This window comes from Callithrix jacchus, chromosome 22 (assembly GCF_049354715.1).
Source record: "Callithrix jacchus isolate 240 chromosome 22, calJac240_pri, whole genome shotgun sequence".
Classification (NCBI taxonomy): Eukaryota; Metazoa; Chordata; class Mammalia; order Primates; family Cebidae; genus Callithrix; species Callithrix jacchus.
Genome location: NC_133523.1, coordinates 36568791 through 36591160, shown reverse-complemented (window position 1 = coordinate 36591160; position 22370 = coordinate 36568791). Strand labels below are relative to the sequence as shown.

The following is a 22370-nucleotide window of genomic DNA, read 5'->3' as shown; positions in this document are numbered from 1 at the left end:
TGGGTATATGGAAGCCAAGTAGGTCATTTACCACCCATACCTAGGCATTACCAGGAGACGCCAGCAGAGGGTGCTGTACCACAGCACATGGACATGCAGAGAAGGGGACTTTCCAGACTAAGGGCCCTGCTCCCTCCTGTTAACCTTGGTTCCTTCTCACGTTCCGGTGCCCTACCCAAGATTCTGAGACTAGTCAGCTTCCCTCCCTTGTTTTTGCTGCCCATCTCCCCTTCACAAGGCTCTGAGCTCCCACCAGGGAAGGTTGGGGCTGAACTGGCTTCTCCTGTGGCCCAGCACTGTCCCTCACAAGGAGCCAGGAACACAGCACATACTGAGGGAATGAAGAAATAAGGTTGCTACGGACGAAGAACGATGGGCCATGGGGGTGCAATCTAGAGTCTTCTCCTGGCCCACTCCTCCAGGAAGCCCTCCCTGCATACTACCCCAGCTGACCTCTTGGTGCTGGCAGGTCTGTGTTCCCTGGAGTGGCAGCTCTGTGAGAACTAGGTCCAGGACTACCAAAGAACACAGCAGGTGCCTCACACACTGGATGAAACATGAAGCTCCCAGAATCCCCATGAATCTCCACCACAGAAGAGGCAGGAACGGTCCTATTTGCTGCAAACAGGCCAGGCTTGAGGTGGGTGGTCTGCAGATGCCCAGTGATGATCCCGAACAAACCAGCCCTGGTCTCTGCCCCATCAGTCCCACCCATCCCTCCACCCACAGGCCTGCTCCACACCCTTTACTCAAAAACCCCTGGAGGGATTTCATACTGTGAGAGATAGAGAACCAGAGAAGCACTTTAAAAATGAACTAGTGGATTTAAACCAGGGACCCTTGTTTAAGGGTGCATTTTTAGCACTAAAATCAGGGCCAGGAATATGAATCCCTCAGTAAGCTGGTTTAATGAATGAGTAAATAATTTCCCTTAAAGGCCCCCCACGCCAATTGGCGGCTAACTGCAGTAACACCTCAGGGTTTCAACCCTGCTTCCTTCCCACTAGGAGGTGCCATGTCATTTATTCAAAGAAAACAAAACAAAACCAAACAAAACAGGGCAAACACATTTCTTAATAAGTGCAGTTTGTTAAAATCCTGTTAAAACATATGAGTCAAGGGGAAGTAAAAATAAAGGGTATCACTGTAGGAAAAGCTTTTGGGTCTGGCACCTGGGAGATGCCTGGAGAGGAGGCAGTGGGAGAAACTTCAAGTTCTGAAGGGAAGGAGCCCCCAACCTCCCCTTCTTCCCTCTCACCCACTGAATCCCGCCAGAAACTACCAAGACGCCCGGAATAAAAGGTTTCAAGTTCAATAGTCACACTCTCTCCAAATACAAAAAGCAGTTACAATTCAACTGAACACAGAAGCTTGTGTGCAAAGTTATGGGGAACTGGGATGTCGTATAAAAAGTCAGGTTCAAGATCATTCTGTGGTTTGGTTTTATGTGTTTTGTTTTGTGGCTCTTCCTCAGTCACCTGAACTCAGGAAAGAAATACTTATCTTGATGAAATATCAATAGCCGACCCACAGTAAAAACAGACAAATTCTAAAAATTAAAAAAAAGCGCATAATTGCCAAAAAAATATGCCACTGCTTCCTCCCTCCCCATTTTGCTTTTTAAACTTTTTTTTTTAAAGATTTTGATTTTTTTTTTAATCCTGAAAAGTAGACAGTAAAACAGCTCCTGGGAGAATTTACAACCAACTGCATGAGGGTCTGGGAAGCTGAGGGTAGAGCAGGGTTGGGAGAGTGAACAGGAAGGGCTTCTCCCCTCAGTCACTGTAGCCTCACTGTATGACCAAGGGAAGGGGGGGATTATTTAGTCAAAAAGGAAGAAGGTAGGAAGAACACGAGGTGGAAGGTAGGGGAGGGGGGAAAATGAAAGGTCATTGTTGCCTGTTTGAATCCAGAGAAAACTGCCTGGCCCTGTGGAGGGAAAGAAGCCCCTCAGAGGGGAGGCAGTGGGCTGGAGGGAGGCAGCCCTGGGATGACCCCATCCCCAGCACCACGGGATCTGGCGGGGGCAGAGGAGGGGCCGAGGCAGGCGCTGGTGGAGGAAGCCGGCAGGGGCCTCCGGGAGCCTCTGGGTCACACTGGCTACTGTGTGCTTGTGCCACCCTGTGTGTTCCCAGAGTAGCTCCCGTAGTCATAGTTCCCGTAGTATGGTGGCCACTGGCCCTGGTTCTGATAGTACTGGTTCCACTGCTGGGCATACTGTGGAGAGAAACCAAGAACACCAAGTTATCCTGCATCTACCCCACATGTAGCTTTCCCAGCAGCCCCGCCCTCACCTAGGACAGAGATAGGTGCTGTGACAACAGCTGAACAAAGGTCCCCTGACAGAGAAATCAAGGCACCTTGGGAAGACCTGATGCCACAGAGGTAGGCAATTAGGGACTGAAGCCCAGGTCTCAGCTTGTCAACCCAGTGCCTTTCAAGTACAGGAGATATCATATTCAAAAGATTTAGTAACAGGTATAGATAGGGGCCTGGGCAGCAACTAGCAGCAGGATTTGGAGCCCCCTGGCCATGGTGCTGAAAGAGGACTCTGAGGCCTCTGCTCTGTTTCCCAGAAGCTGCACTGTGGAGGTGGCTAGGACACCAATTACCTAGCACCCAGTACAGAATTGTTGACCAAATGGAATGGCTGCACCAGAAGAACACTAGGCCAAGGCCAGCAGGCTGTCTTTTTAGGAATAAACAGGGACTCCAGTCTGGGAATACACATCCAGGAGAGGCCCATGGAAGTCTCTTCAGCCAGTTGGCCCCCAGTCTGGCACCTACCTGCTGATACTGGTTATAGCTGGGCTGAGGGTAGGTCTGTGCGGTGGGGGGTGGTGGTGGGGTATAGGGGGCTGGGTTGTAACCGCCGTAGCTCCCATAGTTGTAGGCAGGTGGTGGTGGAGGTGGAGGCGGTGGGGCTGTGTAGCCCTGGCTGTAACCTCCCTGGTTGTAGGGTGGCTGGCTGTAACTCGGCTGGAAAGTGGAGGGAAAAAAGCCAAAGCTCTGTGAAATAGAGGAAATCTGCAGATGTGAAATGCTGGGATGGAAAAAGGGCCTTTGTTAAGTGGTTGGCCCACAGGGGCCCTTCCCTTGCCTGGTGGACACTGTTTGTGGGCTGAGGAGGTGGTGAGCCACCTCCATGCCATAGCCGGACAGGGCAGGATCTGGACTCCAACCCCAGCTCTGACGCACCCGGGGAAGCAAGGTACATGGCACTTCTTGAAATCCCAGTTTTCTTTTTTATAAAATGAGAATCACAATAGAACAACCCCTTTAGCTTGCCCTGAGTATCCAATAAGCTTGTGCGTATAAATCACTGGGCACTCAACAGGTGGTGGTAGTTGATACTGGAAGATCTGCTGAGAAACAGTAGTGCTTCTCAAGTACAGGATGGATCATTTACTCATTTAATCTCCATATCGAATCTGGGGGTAGGTCCCACAAGCTCCATTTTAAAGAGAAAGAAGCAGAGGCTCAAGAAGATGAAATTTCTGGGCCGAGGTCACACAGCAAAAAGGGCTTGACCCCAGGTCTGCCTAGTCCCAGAGCTATAGCACCACCCATTCCTCGTAACAAACCTTGGAAGTGAGTTCTACTAATGCCTTTATGAGGAAAATGAGACCCAGAGACAGGAAGCTGTTTGTCCAAGCTCACGGAAACAGGATGTTGTAGGGCTGGGGGTCTGGATCTGTGCCTGCCCAACTCTTGTTCTAGGAAATATTCTACTTAGACGGGTCTGGGAACCATCCATCTGTCTCCTGGCAGCTGCTTCCAGGCCTGGCATGAGGAAAGTGCTCGGGAAATGGCCATGCAGTAACTGAAGACCTCTCTGGTTTACAGGAGCCTGTGCATACCAGAGCCAGGAGCTGCTCAGGATAGAAGCTCTCTGTGCAGAGGGCAAGTCTCAGCGACCTTAGGGCCCTGGTCATTACATCCAAAAGACAAAGAGGTCAGCCCCTTTCACCCTGGGCAAGGGATGTACTTGCCAATCAAGTGCTTTCTTGGGGATTCAGTGAGGTTAGTGACACAGCCAAGTCACTTGCTGGAGGATCAGTGCTTACAGCCCATCCCTGTAAGGGTGGTGGGAGAAGAGTAGGTTCTGGGAAGGTCTCCATTTTTTTCTGGGTTTGGAGGGGATCTGGGAATGTCTAGGGTCCATCTGAGTCAAGATCACTGCCAGGGAAAAAGAAGGGCAAGCTAGAGGTAAGAGTGAAGGCCAGTAGCTGGGACATGTCTTAACCTGCTCAGGTTCAAGAGCACACATGCAATTCCTACAAACACACACACACTCATTCTCTCACCTGTGGAGGGCTGTAGCTGCTGACAGTGGGGGTGCTGGTATTGGCGCTTGAGCCAGGGATGCTGCTGTTCTTATTGTAGGTGGTAGCCCCTGGGGGGTTCCGAGCCGGGCTGTAGCTGGGTGGTGGCGGTGGCTGCTGGGGTGGTGGCTGTGGTGGCGGAGGCTGCTGTGGTGGTGGCTGTTGCTGGGGAGCCCGGTTGTAGCTGCCTCTGTTGTTGGAGTTGTTGTTATCCCGGCTGTTGTTACCCCAGCGGTTCTGGTTATAGCCACCACCTCCACTGCGGTTGAAACCTGTGTTGCAGAAATCCACATGAAAGGCACCATCATTCCCAACTTGCAACCCCAGAGAACTGGGCTGTCTTGGTGACTACTATGAGCCAGCATGGCCAGGAGCAGAGCAAGAACTCATGGTGAACAAACAAAGCATGTCCTCTGGGACTCCCCAGACCCCTGGGCATAATCCCCTGTCCCAGCCCTTATGACAGGTTTGTCTCATCCACTGGGCTGTGAGAATGGTGAGGCAGAGACCAGGGCAGTCTTGGGTTCTATGTCCCAGCATCTCAATAGCTGCTCAATATGCAGGAAGGAGATGCTGAAGTAGAGGAAGCAGGCTGGGCACAGTGCCTTATGCATGTAACCCCAGCATTTTGAAAGGCCCAGGTCAGATCGCCTGAGATCAGGAATTCAAGATGAGCCTCACCAAAACAAAGAACCCGTTTCTACTAAATATACAAAATTAGCCAGGCGTGGTGGCACGTCAGCTACTTGGGAGGCTGAGGCAGGAGAATCACTTGAACCCAGGAGGCGGAGGTTGTGGTGAGCCCAGATTGTGCCATTGCACTCCAGCCTGAGGAACAAGAGCAACACTCTGTCTTGAAAAGAGAGGCGGCTAAGCACTGGGGACAGCTATGACCGAGTCACATCTAGTCCTTTTCAGACTTGGCCAAAGATGTAGACCCCATTTCCAATAGATTTTGATCTAGACCCTATTTCCAAGGAGGTCATGGTTAGATGGGGGAAAGTTCACAAAAATAACAGCAATGTGACAAAGTGGGCACTATGACATGCAAATGGACAAGGGGCTTCATAAGCAATGCCTGGGGGAGTGGGATGGTGGGAGCATTTCTTTTTTTTTGAGACGGGTTTCGCTCTTGTTACCCAGGCTGGAGTGCAATGGTGCGATTTTGGCTCACCGCAAGCTCCACCTCCTGGGTTCAGGCAATTCTCCTGCCTCAGCCTCCCGAGTAGCTGGGATTACAGGCACGCGCCACCATGCCCAGCTAATTTTTTGTATTTTTAGTAGAGATGGGGTTTCACCATGTTGACCAGGATGGTCTCGATCTCTTGACCTCGTGATCCGCCCGCCTCAGCCTCCCAAAGTGCTGGGATTACAGGCTTGAGCCACTGCGCCCGACCAAGTGGGAGCATTTCTGAGGCCTCTGCGTCCGACTTGTTTCAGTTTTCTACCAGAGTTTAACTCACAGCTGGAGCTCAGAAAACTTTAGTTGCTGACTGACTGAGCAGTCAAAGCCCAACCCCAACCTGGGAACAGAAAGTGGGGAGTGCTGTGTGTGAGATATCTCACCTCCTCGGTAGTTGCCTCCTCCACTGCTTCCCCCTCGGTTCTGGAAGCCACCACGGTTGCCTCCAGGGGGTCCTCGGTTGTCATAGCGCTGGAAGCCACCGCCACCCCCGCGGCCCCGGAAGCCACCACCTCGGTTGTCAAAGCGCTTTTCAGGGGGTGGCCCAGCCTTGCGGCCTTCCTCATTGTACTGCCTCACTAGCTTGTCCGCTTCCTCTCGCTGCAGCTCAATGAACAGAACCTCATCCAGGAAGTCCCCAACATCTGGCAATGTGAAGTTGGCTAGGAGGAAGAGTGCCCCAGAAGGAACAGGGAGAAGAGGTCAGTACCTTCTGAAGTCTGTTCCCCTCCACCCAGAAGAGTGGCCTTCCAGAAGGGAGAAAGTGAAGAAAATTGGAGTAGCAAATAAGAAAGAGGTAGACAGAAAGCTGGGTGTGGTGGCTCACACCTCTAATCCCAGCACTTTGGGAAGCCAAGGTGGGTGGATCACCTGAGGTCGGGAGTTCAAGACCAGCCTGGCCAACATGGCGAAACGCCATCTCTACTAAAAATACAAAAATTAGCCGGGTGTGGTGGCACGCGCCTGTAGTCCCAGCTATTTGGGAGGCTGAGGCAGGATAATCACTTGAACCTGGGAGATGGAGGTTGCAGTGAGCTAAGATCACACCACTGCACACAGCCTGGGTGACAGGGAGAGACTGTCTCCAAAAAAAGAAAAAGAAAAAAGAAAGAAAGAAAGAGGTAGACAGAGCCCCAACCCCTCAGCCTGCTAGGTGTTAGGGATTAACGAAGACCCCCTCTCTCCTCTTTTTTCTGAAGAGGTGGCAAGGACCCACTTAGCCACAGTGCTCAGCTCCCTAAGGCCTCACCCCAGGGAACAGGTTAGACAGATGGCATCACCATCCCCATTTCTACAGAGAAGCAAACTGAAGCTCCCAGTCAGCCCATCTGGGGCCAGAGGCAGGGTGAGCACGCAGGACTTTCAGCTTTAGCTCCCATACATCCTTTTCCTCGTGCTGCCCCACTCCTATCCAGCCTGAAACCCCGACACAAGCAAGGGACAAAGCAGAAGCAAAGGAAGATTAAGATCAGAGAAGAAATCATTAGGGACCCAGGGAAGGGCAAACTGAGTCAAGAGCTTCTTCTCTCCAGGACCCTGTGGTGATGTTCCTTTGGGAAGCACTCATTTCCTACCTTTCATTTCTAAGACCGCATGGTCTGGGACATCCTTCCCTTCCTCGTCGGTTCTCTTTATTGTTCGGTCTTTTAGGTCCTCGTCAGTGGGACAAATGACAATAGCTTTGCGCTGGAAGCCTTCAAATGGTCTCATTTTTCGTCTCTGGGCTGACCCATAAACATTTGTCTAAGGGTAAGGTAACAGAAGAGGCAAGAGATGGTACATTAAGAGTTGGTTTTTTCCTCTGAGGGGTATTATGTAGGCCAGCGACTGAGAGAAGGATATTAGTGCTCCTTGTAAGCAGAGAAACTCAGGAACCAGCTCTTTTTTACTTTGAAGATTCTTGAGTCCCCCTCAGCAAATGAAATGCTTAGATAAGTAGCTGCAGACAGGCAGAGGACAAAGGATTTCTAATAGTTGGGGCTTTGCTTTTTAATCCTATTTGTTCTTGGTACTGTGCCTTACAATTCCTTTTCCCTATTCTAAAAGTTAATATACACTCTTGGTAAAAAATTCATAGTATAAGGCATAAAGTTTAGAGGAAAAACCTCTGCATTCCCTTAGTGCCAGCGCTTCTTCTCAGAGAGCATGAACACTACATTTCTTATGTACACTTTTACAAATATTTATGTGATTTTTTTTTTTTTTTTGAGATGGAGTCTCACTCTGTCACCCAGGCTGGAGTGCAATGGCATGATCTTGGCTCACTGCAACCTCCACTTCCCAGGTTCAAGCAATTCTACTGGCTCAGCCTCCCAAGTAGCTGGGACTACAGGCGCCCACCACCACGCCTGGCTAATTTTTGTATTTTTGGTAGAGATGGGGTTTTACCATATTGGCCAGGCTGGTCTCGAACTCTTGACCTTGTGACCGGCCCACCTCAGCCTCCCAAAGTGCTGGGATTACAGGCGTGAGCCACCACGCCCAGCTATCTATGTGATTTTTTACACAAAAAGAACTGTATTATGCACATCCTCCTGAAGCTCTTTTTCGTGTAACATGAAACTTTCTCTAAAGTTTTTCTCTGCATTATTCTTTTTTAATGGCTGTATAATACCTATAGATTAGCTATGCTACTAATTGACCAGTTCCTTTGGACAGTTTTGTAGTTTGTTTTCATCAACATTGGTTCTTTTATTCCCTCAGTCTTTCTCTGAAACATCAGCCTCACCCACAGGCTTCTAACCAGCAAGCTCAACAAGTCAGGAGCCTCTGCTTTTCACAGTGCAGTTTTGTTCCCAATGTTTCCTTCCCTTCCTCTCAGTGATGACAGGCGTGTCCTGAGCTGGTGCTGGCAGAGCAGTGCTCTGGCACCTACGTGGTTGAGAGCAGTAACAACATCAGCTTCCATTTACTGAGCACCCCTCCATGCCAGGCCCTTTGGGAATGGGGCCTACCTCTGTTGGACTCAGGGCTCCACAGCCTCAGCCTGCATACTTGAATTACCTGGACACTACTTAGAAAGTGAGCAGCCCACACTTCATTTGAGACTTCCTGAGCCTGAACCTCTACAAGTGAGACCCAGGCACCTATCCAGGTATCCTCCCTATGGAAACTCAGCAGAAATGAAGTCATGAGTTTTTAACTGCATTTAAACAACTTTTTAGTGGCTCTGACAGGGACCCAAGAAAGAAGCCACATACGGGGAAAACAGTCTGAAAAGGGGCATATACAAATGGACCAAAAAAAAAAATGTATTCTGAAGACGCAGGCTGGCTTGGTGGAAAGAGTAGGGTCAAGTCCTGGTGTGGCTCCTAACGCACCCTGGCCTCATCTGTAATACAGGGTTGAAAAGCCTCCCTCCTGAGCTGGCGAGGACTGAGTAAGAGAATGGCCATAAAGCAACTGACAAAGTGCAAGAAACTATTCAAGTAGGGGGACACAGGTGGCCTCCAGGGCGGGAGACACCTTGATGGGAAGCAGGCCGTGCACTGGGATGGCCCAGCCTCAGCCTGCTCCTCTATAAAATCAAGCCCTGAAAAGGAAAAACAGCATGGATGTCTTCTGGTTGCTGTTATGACTGAATGAGTTGGTGTGAGTAAAAGCGCTCATCTAAGCCCAGGTCCTGGCTCACAGCCAACACTCAACAACTGTGAGCTGTCACTGATGTGGTCGTCACTCTGTGGATATTTATACTGTCACGTTGACTCGAAGCAGCCCAGACCAAAGAAAAGCTATAGTGATCTCCCAAGCAGAGGGATAGTAAGACAGGGTGGAATGAACACAGGCTTTGGGGAAGAAACCTGGGCTTGAAATCCCTGCTGTGCCCTTTACTATTTGTGAGACTCTAGACAAAAGTCCCCGAAGTAGCCCGAGTCTCAAATTTCTTCATCTGAAAGACAAGGATCATCACCTTCCTCCCGGCTCTGGAGAGGATTTGCAGATGTGAAAATCTCTGGCAAGTGCCAAGGAGGTCGGCAGTACAGAAGTCAACATCCAAGGTGGATCTGCAAACAAGGCCTATAGGACTGACTGTCCAGGAGAGGCATCCCAATGGAAAGTACCAAGGAATATTTAAGCCTGAGGAAAAAACAAGACATAAGAGATCCTCTTTTAAGATCAAAGGAACAGGATATTGGATGTGGATTAGCCAGGGGCCAGGGACTCAGCACAGATCTGCTGGAAGTTCTGGGCCGTAGGTGCAGCTGCTTAAACTAACCAGATCCTCTGGCCCTGACACATGCGCCAGGAAAAAATGTTCTTCCCTGATCCCAGGGAAAAGTGCCTACCCTCAGGAAGAAGGATGTCATGGGAGTGACAGGTACACACATACTGTTCTTGGGGTCTTGAGACACTGGCCCACAAAGAGCCCTTGGATCACAAATGGTTTGAAGAGGAACAGCGGAAAAGGTAAGAGGAAAAGTTACAGAGGAAAAGTTAAGTCTCCTCTCCCCACTACTCTTTTTTGACTCCATTCCTAAAAGCAAAGTAGAATGTGGCATCTGGACCCAGGAAGAAAGAGTTTGGCTTCCTCAGCCAAATTTCATTTTCTTCTGACACAAAAGCCCAGAGTGGCCCCAGACTATTCTGCTTTTCTTGCCCCTAAGTGATCCTGTTTGATTCCTTTGAAGTGTGAGGGTAGGGAGAGACACGTCCTGGAGGTCTCCATGAGGTACAGCTGCCCCTCAATATTGCGATGAGGGGAGAGGAGAGAAGCAAAGCTGCCAAGACGGCTCGTCCCTGCAGCTTCATGTGATGGGAGGAATGGAGGCGGAGCAGATTGGACTCATAAATAGCTAGCCTTTGTCCTTGGAAGTGGCTAGACTGGGAGGGATGGCTTCTCAGGCACTTTGGAACTGAGGTGCTGAGAATCCTCTCACCATCTAAGACTGCGCCTCCCTTCACTTACTTCTTGGCTTGAGGAAGGGAAGAAGAGCGTCTAAACCACACCAGCAGAAATGCAAATACTTGGCTTTCCTGGAGGAAAGGGAATTAACTGCTGGTGGCTGTTGCCACAGCAAACACAGTGAGGTCAGAGCCCCCGGGCCAGCCCAGCACTTCTGTGGTTGCTGGGGGCTGCTGGTGGCTGTTGCTATGAGACCAGCACAACAGCTAGGTCAGCTTTTCCAGCTGCATGGGTTCCCTCTGCCTCGCTCCTGCTTCCCCTAGTCCCACCCTGCTTGAAGATGTTGATTCTAAGAGAAAATGTGGCTGTCTGTGTTCCCTGGCCCCTGTGACATGAACTAAGGGACAAGAGTTGGGTTTTTCAGAGAAGCTCTATGGGAAGTTTTCATGTGTAACAGTCTGAGGGAGGGAGGAGGGAACACAGGAGGTACTAGTGATGACTTGACAGCCCAGGCTCTCTCAAGCCCCCCATCCCTGTCTACTCTCATTTGTCACAGCTCACGAGGGTCACACTGGCAGCAGGAGAAACCTAGCTGGCTCTGAGGAGCAAAATGAAGGCTGATGAGTAAAGAATTTGCTTTGGGCTCAGAGTGAGGTGAATTCTAATCAAAGGAACCACATTTATAGAAGAGAACTGGCTGGAGTTCAAGAATGGAATGGGCTTCAGCCTCTAGGGATGGTCGGGGATGAAGGAAAGAAACATCCCTTCTCCAAGGCCTGCAAATAAGATATAAGATGCAGGTTACTGTGGGGCACTATTCTAGCCCTAGGTTTCCATTTCAGGCAAAAGTGTGGCACCTGCCGACCAGGATGCAAATGAGGACTAGAACGACATGTTCTGACTGTGATATCAACCTATCTGGCCCTGATTCAGACCGATGCCTACCCTGGCTCTAGGCTGTTAAGAGCCCTCTAAGGAAACTACTAGGCAGCAGTGCCCTACTCTGGGGTGGGTTTGGACAACACGGCCCTGTGGAGGCTCCCCGGAACCCTCCAGAAGGGCAACTTGTTTGCCTCATAGCAGGCCAGTCAATTCCTGTTCTGTACTCTATTTTGAGGCCCTCTGAGACAAGGCCAGAAAGCATCTCATTCCAGAGGCTTCCTACCTCCAACAGAAGACCCTGAAGAGCCACCTGAAGCAATGTGGCCTTCTACTCCCCCTTTCCCTCTCCTCTGCAGCCTTTTACTAGCCAGGCAAATTTATCTACATTCCTCCAGCTGAAAATATGACCATGACTCCCCACTCCCTTCAGGACAAAGCCCCGGCTCTTTTAATCATCCTCTGTGTCCTGACCCAGACATTCCACCTCCAGAAAGCTTCCCCAAATTCCCATCATGGCCCCAACCATTCTAGCCTATGGCTGCTTGGGAAGTCAGCAGAGCTATGATCTATCAGTACACTGGCTGTGTGGCTTAGCAGTCCTATAGTCCTCTGTAGAGGCCTAGGTTTCCTCCCTGGTCCACCTCTTTTCTATCTTTTTCTCCTCTGATGTTCCACAGCTGTGATGCCCAAATGATCTGAAGAGGCTACTCAGGTTATCAAAGAATGTAAGTCAAAGCCCCAATATACCTGAGAGCATGTGCCCAATAACATACATCCAAGGGTGTGGGTTAGAGTCCAGGCCAGACAAAGGCAGAATCCTGGCTTACACAGGCCCACCTAGCTTCTGCAGTCAACCTCTCCTTCTCTCTCAAGGACAGGCATTTCTGAGGCCAACCTACCTAACAGGAGGCCCAGAAGAGCCAAATGTGGGGAGGTCTGACCACTCAGGAAAAACCAGTGAAGGCAAAACATGGTTCTGGGCTGAGGTTCAGGAACTGCAGGGACTTTGCCTATAGTATGGGTTTCCCCTTTGGAAATTCCACCTAGCCCAGGAGACAGCTATGCATCATCAACTTACCCATCACTGCCAAAGCTGGTGGAGTAGAAGTGCCAGGATTGGCCAGAGGCTTGCTCTGAACCTTCTATACACAAACACATAACTTCCCTCTCCCTCCCTCTCATAACCAGAGTTTTCTGGAACCCACTTTTGGGATTTAGGCCAAAACAGGTGAAACCACTGACTTTACACTCCCTCCCTCAGCCTGAGTAGCCTATGGTTTCAGGCCCCGAGTCAATCCTCCAATCTATGGTTAACCAGAGAACCCTCCTCCCCAGCCTTCAGAGTTTAGGTTCTCTGTCTCACTGTTGGCCCAGATCACTTGGCCGGACCCACATGTCCCTTCAGCAGGAGGCTGGTAGCCCTGAAGACCACAGACATACCTGGTACAGCCCTAGACCCTGTCCCTGAACAAGCCAGCAGCAGCCAAGAAGGCTGACAGTAAGTCTTCAGAGTGCGCAGCTGACATGGGCCTGGCTTCCAGAGAAAAGCCACTTCAGCATCCTGGACAGAGATGTTAGACGATCCACTCTAGACTATAATCATTCTCCCCCAGGGCCACATATTTGAAATGGGTTTCACAGCTGATATAACCAGCAAACCAAGAAAAAGACAGGCAGGGAACATTGACTGGGGTGTCCAAAGAGGTATATATCCTGTGTTAAAATGGTGTCACTGCTCTGCCTTTCCCAACAACAAATCCAACTGGGGTCAATTCAGACTAAAATTCTAAAATGCCCTGACAAGAAGGATCAGGCAAAGTGAGGAAAACTGGGGGAATAACCACGGAAGGATTTTAGACTACCCTGTGCTCAACTGTTTTGTGTAGGATCCTCATTCCTACATGAAGGCAACTTGGTTCTAGGCAATTCCTTTCCAACAAGCCAACTACCATCCTGACAAAGCCACTGTCACCACCTCCACTGTTATCAGGAACTCTCTGAATTCATGGTCACCGAGTACCCAGGCCTAGCTGTATGGAAAGTACTTCAGGAAGGCAACAAGGGCAGGGTGTTACTCAGTTTACATTATTTGCTCACTCACAGGTCCTTAAACCACAAATGCAAGGCTGAAGGGAACAGAGGCTTATTCAGATATCCAAATATAGAAAATAAGGAAACACCCTTTATTACTTGTGAAAGCCTTCAGGACAAATGTCAAGTATGACGCTGCACAGGCAATAACCATGTGGAACTCATTACTCTGACACAGGAATCTGTAACGATTTTTGGGTCACTCATCCTTTTGAGAATGCTGAAAGATATGGACAAAAAGCTATGTAAGGTTTTTTTTTCTTCTTTTTGGTAAAAAGGATATACCTGCACCTGCATACAATATTTATGTTCAATTGCAAAGGTTTCAGGTCCCCTGATATTAACAACTCCACTATTAACTGAAATGTAGGTAGAAAATATGACTTAGGTATGTACCTGCCAGTCACCGTATTTGTGAAGAGAATATGATGGAAGCAGTAACAGCGTTTACCTTACAGCACTGCTGTTGGAATTAAAGGTACTCTACTTATTCTGCAGAGTATTTAACAATAATCACCAGCTACTAAGTGCCAGGTCCTGTGTCAGGTGTGCAGATGCTATAGTGATCCCCGTTTTACCAACAAAGACATAGAGATTTAGAGGATAAAGTCAGCTGCCCAAAGGCACAGAGCTAGGGAGTGGCTGAGCTGGGATTCAAGCCCCAGTCTGTCAGGCTCAGAAATCCATACTTCTTCCATTTTGCCAAACAGTTCTCACCTGATATTCTTTGGGGCTGCTGATGAGTCTGAGTAAGTAGGCCTAGATCCCAGTGCGGATTCAGCTGGGTCTAGGACATGACATCATGTATGACACAGTCTGACCCCCCCCGACTAGCACAGCAGTCGATCACCATTACGGGAAAGAAAAAAAGGGACCAGAGTGGGCTTCCCAGGCATGGCAGGGATCCCATCCCTTCTCCTGAGGACACAATGGTCATCAGTAAGTACCTGATCTAGGATATAGTTGCGTTTCTTGCGGGCAGCAATCTGGATGAGGCGGTTGAGGCACTGGGTGGCCTGCTGGATGAGGACATCCCAGCGGCCAGCATAGTTCCGCTGCCGGCGTAGGCCCATCACCTGCAGGCAGGAAGTGGTGAGGGTAAGTGGTTTTAGTTGCAGGCAGCACTCGGTAGGTGGGAAATGAGTAAGGAGAGTCCAGTAACTGTCCTTACCCGCATCTTATCCATGATGGCATTGGTACCCAGGATGTTGTACTTCTTGGAAGGGTTGGAGGCTGCATGTTTGATGGCCCATGTGGTCTTGCCAGCAGCAGGCAGGCCCACCATCATCAGAATCTACAAGAATACAAGAACAAGACAGGGGAGGTGTTGCAGCATGGTGGTGTGGTACCACTTGGCTCGCTGGTGACTGTGAGTGTGACTCTGAACCTCTGAACTACGGCTGCCTCTGGAAAGTGGACGCAATAACACCATCTACCTCACAGTACTGGTATCAGGATTCAAAAAGATAAGGCTTGTCAGACTCTGTGCACAGCACCTGGGACAGGGTAAGCATTAAGTCAAGGGCTGGCCAGGCATGGTGGCTCATGCCTGTAATCCCAGGACTTTGTAAAAACAAAAACAAACAAACAAAAAAACACCAAGTGCTGTCATCATTAGCATTGATAGAATTTTGTTTTTTTGAGACAGGGTCTCACTCTATTGCCCGGGCTGGAGTATAATGGCCCAAACATGGCTCACTGCAGCCTTGAACTCCCAGGCTCAAGCAATCCTCCTACATCAGCCTCCAGAGCAGCTAGAACTGCAGGCACAAGACATCATATCTGGCTAATGTTTTTTGTTTGTTTGGTAGAAATGGAGGTCTCCTTATGTTGCCCAGGCTGGTCTCAAACTCTTAAGACTCAACGGATCCTTCTCCCTCCTTGGCCTCCCAAAGTGCTGGAATTACAGGCGCTTGCCACCAAATCCAGCCCATTTACAGGATTATGTGGCCCCCCGACAATAGCCCAGGGAAGGCTGTGTACTGGGACTGGCCCATGGAGTGGGTACGAGAAGTGATACAACTTTCTTGAAGTATGAAATAGGAACAGAGCTGTACACACAAGGACATGAATTGTATCTAATCAGTACATTTAGAATTTGGTAAACAGATGCATCTTAAATGCCTAACAAAAGGGGAATGGCTAGTTTTTGAGGCCATTAAGAATGATGTTCATTCCTTGAAGGATTTTTAAAAAAGAAAAAAATGATGTTCAAAGAGAGGTTTTCATGCGACGGGAAAAAGCTCGCAAAATAATGTGAAGTGAAAAGGGCAGGGTATCATAACACTCATACCATAAAATCTCAATGATGAAAGTTTGTGAGCATGAAACAGGCACTTAGCACATTAAAAAGAACAGATGACCTCCGAACCTCTGCAAGCAAACTTATTTGTAGATGATGGCATTAGGAGAATTAAATTTTTTTTTTTACTTCTTAATTTTCTAGAACAAGTGTAAATAACTTACACATACAAGAAAAATATTGTTTTAAGAAAAAAGACACGAGCATAGCTCTGAGAATCAAAGAGTCCCAAAGGCCGTTTATCTTTTATGACAGCTCTGGGTGAGAGGTGGAACTTACTCAGCCTCCTTCAAGTACACTCGGAGGGCCAGGCTCAGTGGCTAAAAAAGTTAGCCAGGCATGGTGGCATGTACCTGTGGTCCCAGCTACTCGAGAAGCTGAGGTGGGAGGATCACTTGAGCCTGGGAGGTCAAGGCTGCAGTAAGCCATGATCGCACCACTGCACTCCAGCCTGGGTGACAGAGCGAGACCCTGTCTCTAAAGAAAAAAAAGAACACTTGGTGGCAGAGTGCACTCCCCAAGAAGCACCTAGTGTCCTTTTCTGCTGGAAGAAAAGCCTCCTTTTCCCATATTCTGGCCTCACTTAAGAAGATGGAATGTTTCTGAGATTTAGGTGTACTAACTTAGCCTCTCTGACTTCAACCTAGGTCACACCAACACCCCTCACTTCACACTCAGAGCAACTTTTCAGCTCTGAGTGTAACTCTGAGGAGCTGAGACAAAGTGGCCACTTGCCCCAAGGCTACTCACGCAGCAAGTCTATGTGTGTCTCCCCTCTGTCTTGGCAGCAAGGTGGCCACCAATACATTCTGGCTCCACTCACCTCACATTCTGCCTTGCTCTTTGGTCCAACGGTGCCCCGAATCCGCTCACTAAGGGGAAGGTGCTGGATGAAGGTAAACCCTGGGAGGACAGAACAGTAGGGCTCTGCCCTCTGTCCGAAGTTGAACTCCACTGCGCAATTCTTCACCAGGACATGAGGATAGAGGGCCTGACCCCCCAAGGCTTCCTTTTGGATTCGGAAGGCAATGCCCATCCACTTTCCATTCTTGGTAAAGGAAAGTTCCACGTCATTTCCACATTCAAAGTCCTAGGAGAAAAAGCCAAAGGAATATGATTGCCAACTCTCGCTGTAGGCACTGGGAGTCACATGTGGGTGAGAACAGATGCAGGGAGTAGAATATGGACAGCTTTCCAGATTTAATTGCATCCTTCCCCAGCATACAGGTAAACTGGGCAGCATCAGTGAACATCTCAGAGAACGTCCAGCCCAAAGCCCTCCTTGCCTAAGACCCCAAAATTGGTGAATGTGAAGCAGGTAAGCAAGAGATTTTTTTTTTTTGACACAGGGTCTCACTCTGTCCCCCAGGCTGAGTACAGTGACATGGCTAGGGCTCACTCCAACCATAAACTCCCAGGTTCAAGCAATCTTCAGACCTCAGTCTCCTGAGTAACTGGGACTACAGGCATGTTCCACAACACCTGGCTAATTTTTAAATTTTTTTTGTATAGACAGGGTCTTGTTATGTTGCCCAGGCTGATACTGAACTCCTGGACTCATGTGATCTTCCCACCTTGTCCTACCAAAATGTTGGAATTACAGGCTCCAGCTACTGCACCCAGCTTGAAGCAGGTAATTTTAAGAAGCTCCAAGCATTTGAGTCTTGTGCCTAGACTGAGATGAAGACGAAGGAAAAGGTGATCCTGTCCTGTCCTGAAAACTGATGAGAAGCAGGGTGTAGTGGCTAACGCCTATAATCTCATCACTTTGAGAGGCTGAGGCAGAAGGATCACTTGAGGCCAGGAGTTCAAGTACAGCCTGGGTAACAGAGAGAGGCCCCATCTCTTCAAAAACAAACAAAAGAAACCCCAAAGGGCATTCTATGAACATAACAGATGAGGGAAAGCCCCAGCAGGGCCTTTTCGAGCTGAGCTCAGCTTGTTGAACATGTTTCCTGAGTTCTTTCTTTCTGATATACATGCCTGGGTGATCTGGGACCAATGGAGCTTAAGGACCAGTGGAGAATGAGACAAGGACACTGTCATAATTCAGTAAGATGATCTACCTAGAAGCAAGTTTCTGAGATGGTTTCTCAGTTGTGTGTATAAAAGCCTAGCAGTGACGCAGAACATAAGGTCAGGTTGGCAGGGGCATAACAGATGAGGGGCAAGTAATTCAGGAACAGCTGAAAAGCCATGCAAGGACCACATTCATTTATTCTGTAACAACTACTACTGAATTGCTAAAGTGAGTAATTAAAGATCCTATTTTAGAAGGTGGATGGACAGCTTCAGTTCTACCATTTACTAACTTGTGGCCTTGGTTAAGTTATTTCACCTTGTTTCTTTATCAAAAGAGGTGGGTAATACTATTTTATACTGCCTATGTTTATTCTAAGTGCTAAATGGGATAGTACATTTAATACACAGTGAGTACACAGGAACATGAGCTATCACTGCAAGATGCCAGGTACTGTGCTAGAAGTTAGAAGCTAGGACTGAAGTGATGGGGAGGGGACATGGCCTACCTCAGCATTTGAGGGACTCTGCAGGAATGTGGACTTGATGCTGGTGGCAGAGCAGAGTGTCTGACTCATTTTGAATAGGGGAGCAGACTGCTCAAAACTGTATTTTGGAAACATCGCTTTGTCTGCAGGATATGTAAAGCTCTTTTTTGCTTAGTGTTTTTTTCCTTTTTAAAATTTATATTTTTAAAACGTTTGTTAAATATTTTTCTAAATACCTATCTCAGAGACAAAAAGGCTCAAAACTTGAGATTAGATAGCAGACTGAAGCAAAATACAAGGTTCAGTTTCTGATATAAAAGTGTAAGTTCTTTATTCAGGAGACCACCTTGAGAATTGCCCTTTAAGAAGTGACTGAAGCCAGGCGCAGTGGCTCAAGGCTGTAATCCCAGCACTTTGGGAGGCCGAGGCAGGTGGATCACGAGGTCAAGAGGTCAAGACCATCCTGGTCAACATTGTGAAAACCCGTCTCTACTAAAAATACAAAAAATTAGCTGGGCATGGTGGCACGTGCCTGTAATCCCAGCTACTCGGGAGGCTGAGGCAGGAGAATTGCCTGAACCCAGGAGGAGGAGGTTGCGGTGAGCCGAGATCGCGCCATCGCATTCCAGCCTGGGTAACAAGAGCGAAACTCCGTCTCAAAAAAAAAAAGAAGTGACTGAAGCACCCTCCCCTCCTCAGTGCTCACAGGGTGCAGCTCAGTATCAGAATCCCTCATGCCTGTTCATCTCTAAGCATGCACCCATACCAAGACCACGGAGAACAGATATGAAAACACTGGCTGGACTGAATCTTGCCCCAGTCCCTGCTGTGTCTTCCTACCTGAGCAGAAGTGACCCTGGTCATCTTTGCTCTGACATGGAAATAAACACTGTGGAGGTTAGCCTGCCTTATGGCCACCAGCTTCGCTATAGGAACTTACCATAATGCACAGAAACTGGCACCCTCAGCCAACCAATCTGCCACCATCAGAGCCATCTGTCCAAGAGGCAAGTGTGGTTATGTTGTTCCTTCCTGCTGAAACACTCCTGTGTCAGTCCCAGGCCTGCAGACCCAAACTCCTGAAGCCTGGCATTATTCAGAGCATGCCACTTTTATAGCCAGGTATCTCACACCTCTTTCGATTGCCCTAGACTCTAAGTGTCATACTCCTTACAGTTTGCTGAAATGGGTTATCCTGTTCGCTCCACTTGGAAGACTGTTTTACCTTTTTGTTTTGCAATCTGAAGACTTGAGATCTCTCACCCATGTCTTCTCCTCTTGTTCCATGAGACCAGTGATTTTTACACCCCCTCCAACCCTTCACCCTGAGCCTTTTGAAAGCTATGGTATCTTCTGAACAAATGAAACTATACAAGGAATCTTAAGACCGGATACAGAGATGTTCTGGTTGAAGCAAGAGTCAAGGCCTAGAGTTCCACACCGCCACACACCCAAAGAACCTCATACTCTCAAAGAACAGGCGTTGGTAAACACTGTCACACAATGTTAAATTACTGCAACCTGTTTGAAGTGTAGTCTTGGTGGTAGCTATCAAAATTTAAAAATATACCTTTGACTCAGAATCTAACTTTCAAGAAGAAATACAAATATATTCCCACAAGAATGCAAAACTGTATGTGAAAAATGCTCATGCCAGCACAGCAAAATGTGCTCCAGCGGGGGGGGGTAGGAGTGGCTGCATTGCATAGGGGATCCATATGTGGAGCCACAAAAAGATCTCCAAGTTACTCCAGTAAATGGAATAAAGACAAGCAGCATTATCTGTTCCAGGAAACAACTTTCCGAGCCACTAACAGGAAGACTGGCTAAATTAAAGCAGGGTGCCCTGACCCCAGCATCACAGTACTAGATAACCATTAAACAACCACTAAACACAAAGTCCCAAAAGTAACAACATGTCCACTAACAAGGAGACCAGATTAGGGCATGTCCACTAAAGGGGAGAACTAGGTTACATCAATTATGGTACAGCCACACAATGACTACAGACAATACAAAAGTACAAAGAGGCTCTCTTGGTAGTGCTATAAAAAGATTCCCAAGACATATAAGTTAAGCAAAAACAAAAAGAGAGATGCAGAATTACAGGTACAATGTGCCACTTTTTGTGTAAAAGAATAATCACCTTTTTTTTTGAGACAGAGTTTCACTCTCGTTACCCAGGCTGGAGTGCAATGGCGCGATCTCGGCTCACCGCAACCTCCGCCTCCTGGGTTCAGGCAATTCTCCTGCCTCAGCCTCCTGAGCAGCTGGGACTACAGGCATGCACCACCACACCCAGCTAATTTTTTGTATCTTTAGTAGAGACGGGGTTTCACCATGTTGACCAGGGTGGTCTCGATCTCTTGACCTCATGATCCACCCGCCTCGGCCTCCCAAACTGCTAGGATTATAGGCTTGAGCCACCGCGCCCGGCCTCACCTTTCTTAATAAAAAAGGGATAAAGAAACCCTGAGTACTGAAGGGTTCACATGTTGAGGAGGGTAAAAATGGGTGGGGCTGGAGAGGGGGTCTAAACAAGACTTTACACTGTATGCCCTTTTATATCCCTTGATTTTTTTTTTTAGAAATTCTCATCTGGAAAAAATCAATTCACAATGATTAACTATTAAGAAACACCTTTGGCCAGGCATGGTGGCTCACGAGGTCGGGAGTTTCAGATCAGCCTGGCCAACATGGTGAAACCCCGTCTCTACTAAAAACACAAAAATTAGCCAGGTGTGGTGGCATGTGTCTATAGTCCCAGTTACTCAGGCAGCTGAGACAGGAGAATCATTTGAACCTGGGAGGTGGAGGTTGTAGTGAGCTGAGATTGCAACACTGTACTCTAGGCTGGATGACAGAGCAAATCTCTGTCTCAAAAAAAGATATTGAGATCCTGAAATGGAAAGAAAGGTGGCTAAGAAACTGTTTCAGACTAGAGGAGAATAAAGACACATGGCAAGAGAAAGCAGTACAATCCTAGACCAGATCCTGAACTAGAAACTCAATTGGAAGAAGAATATCATTGAGACGAGTGACCAAGTTTGAATGTAGAGTAAATAATAGCATTATATCAAGTTTTAAATTTAATAACTACTGTCATTAACGTCTTTACTCTTAAGACAGTTGGGCGCGGTGGCTCACGCCTATAATCCCAGCACTTTGGGAGGCCAAGGCGGGTGGATCATGACGTCAGGACTTCGTGAACAGTCTCATCAACATGGTGAAACCCCATCTCTACTAAAAATTTTACAAAAATTAGCCAGGTGTGGTGGCGGGTGCCTATAATCCCAGCTACTCAGGAGGCTGAGTCAGGAAAATCACTTGAACCTGGGAGGCAGAAGTTGAAGTGAGTCGAGATCATGCCACTGCATTCCAGCCTGGGTGACAGAGACTCCATTTCAAATAAACGAAAAAAGACACACTAAGCCTGGCTCAGTGCTGTGCGCCTGTGGCTTCAGCTACTAGGCTTGGGTGGATGGTTTGATCCCAGTTCTGGGCTGTAGTGTGCTATGCCAATCAGTTGTCCACGGTAAGTTTGGCATTGACATGGTGACCTCCTGGGAATCAGGGACCATCAGGTTGCCTCAGGAGGAGGGAACCAGCCAAAGTAGGAAACAAAGCAAGTCAAAACACTCATGCTGACCAGAAGAGGGATCACCACCTGTGAAAATGCCACAAGACCCTGTCTCATTTATTATAAAAAAAAGAAGGAAATACACACCGAAGTAATGAAGACGTGACACGTATGCAACCTCCTCTCAAATGGGTCAGATGAAAACACAGCTGACCCTTGAATAACATGGCTTCAGGTTACGCAGGTTCACTCACATGCACACTTTTTTCATTCAATAAATATATTGAAAATATTTTTTGGACACTTGCAACAATTTGAAAAAAACTCTCAGATCCCTATGACTAGAAATACAGAAAAAAAAATGTTAGGTATGCCATGAGTGCATAAAAATTATAGACACTAGTCTATGTGTTAATTGACTGTTATGATATCAGTAGGCTAGTAGTTTAGTCTTTTTTTCCCCCTCACCTTAGTCTCCTGAGTAGCTAGGACCACAGGCATGTGCCACCAAGCCCAGCTAATTTTTATTTCTATTTTTGGTAAAGACAGGGTCTCATGTTGCCCAGGCTGGTCTTGAACACCAGGGCTCAAGGGATTCACCCACCTTGGCCTCCCAAAGTACTGGGATTACAGGTGTGAGCCACTGCACTCAGCCAG

The 22370-nt window shown here is 48.2% G+C and overlaps 1 protein-coding gene across 9 annotated transcripts in view; it reads right to left on the bottom strand.

Annotated features, from left to right (window-relative positions):
• Nucleotides 1-1069: 1069 nt before the first annotated feature.
• Nucleotides 1070-22370, bottom strand: part of HNRNPUL1 (heterogeneous nuclear ribonucleoprotein U like 1) — a 43281-nt gene continuing 21980 nt past the window's right edge. For 3 of the 9 annotated variants that reach the window (XM_035286428.3, XM_035286425.3, XM_035286430.3), the window contains exons 8-15: nt 16450-16716; nt 14496-14618; nt 14272-14400; nt 7083-7251; nt 5892-6170; nt 4308-4597; nt 2788-3009; nt 1070-2217 (exon numbers count right to left, since the gene is read on the bottom strand). In XM_035286428.3, the coding sequence (XP_035142319.1) occupies nt 2101-2217; nt 2788-3009; nt 4308-4597; nt 5892-6170; nt 7083-7251; nt 14272-14400; nt 14496-14618; nt 16450-16716 (1596 nt within the window). In that variant the 3' untranslated portion in view covers nt 1070-2100. The remainder of the gene's footprint in view (nt 2218-2787; nt 3010-4307; nt 4598-5891; nt 6171-7082; nt 7252-14271; nt 14401-14495; nt 14619-16449; nt 16717-22370) is intronic. The other 6 variants (XM_035286432.3, XM_035286426.3, XM_078359775.1 and 3 more) reach the window with 2 other exon arrangements.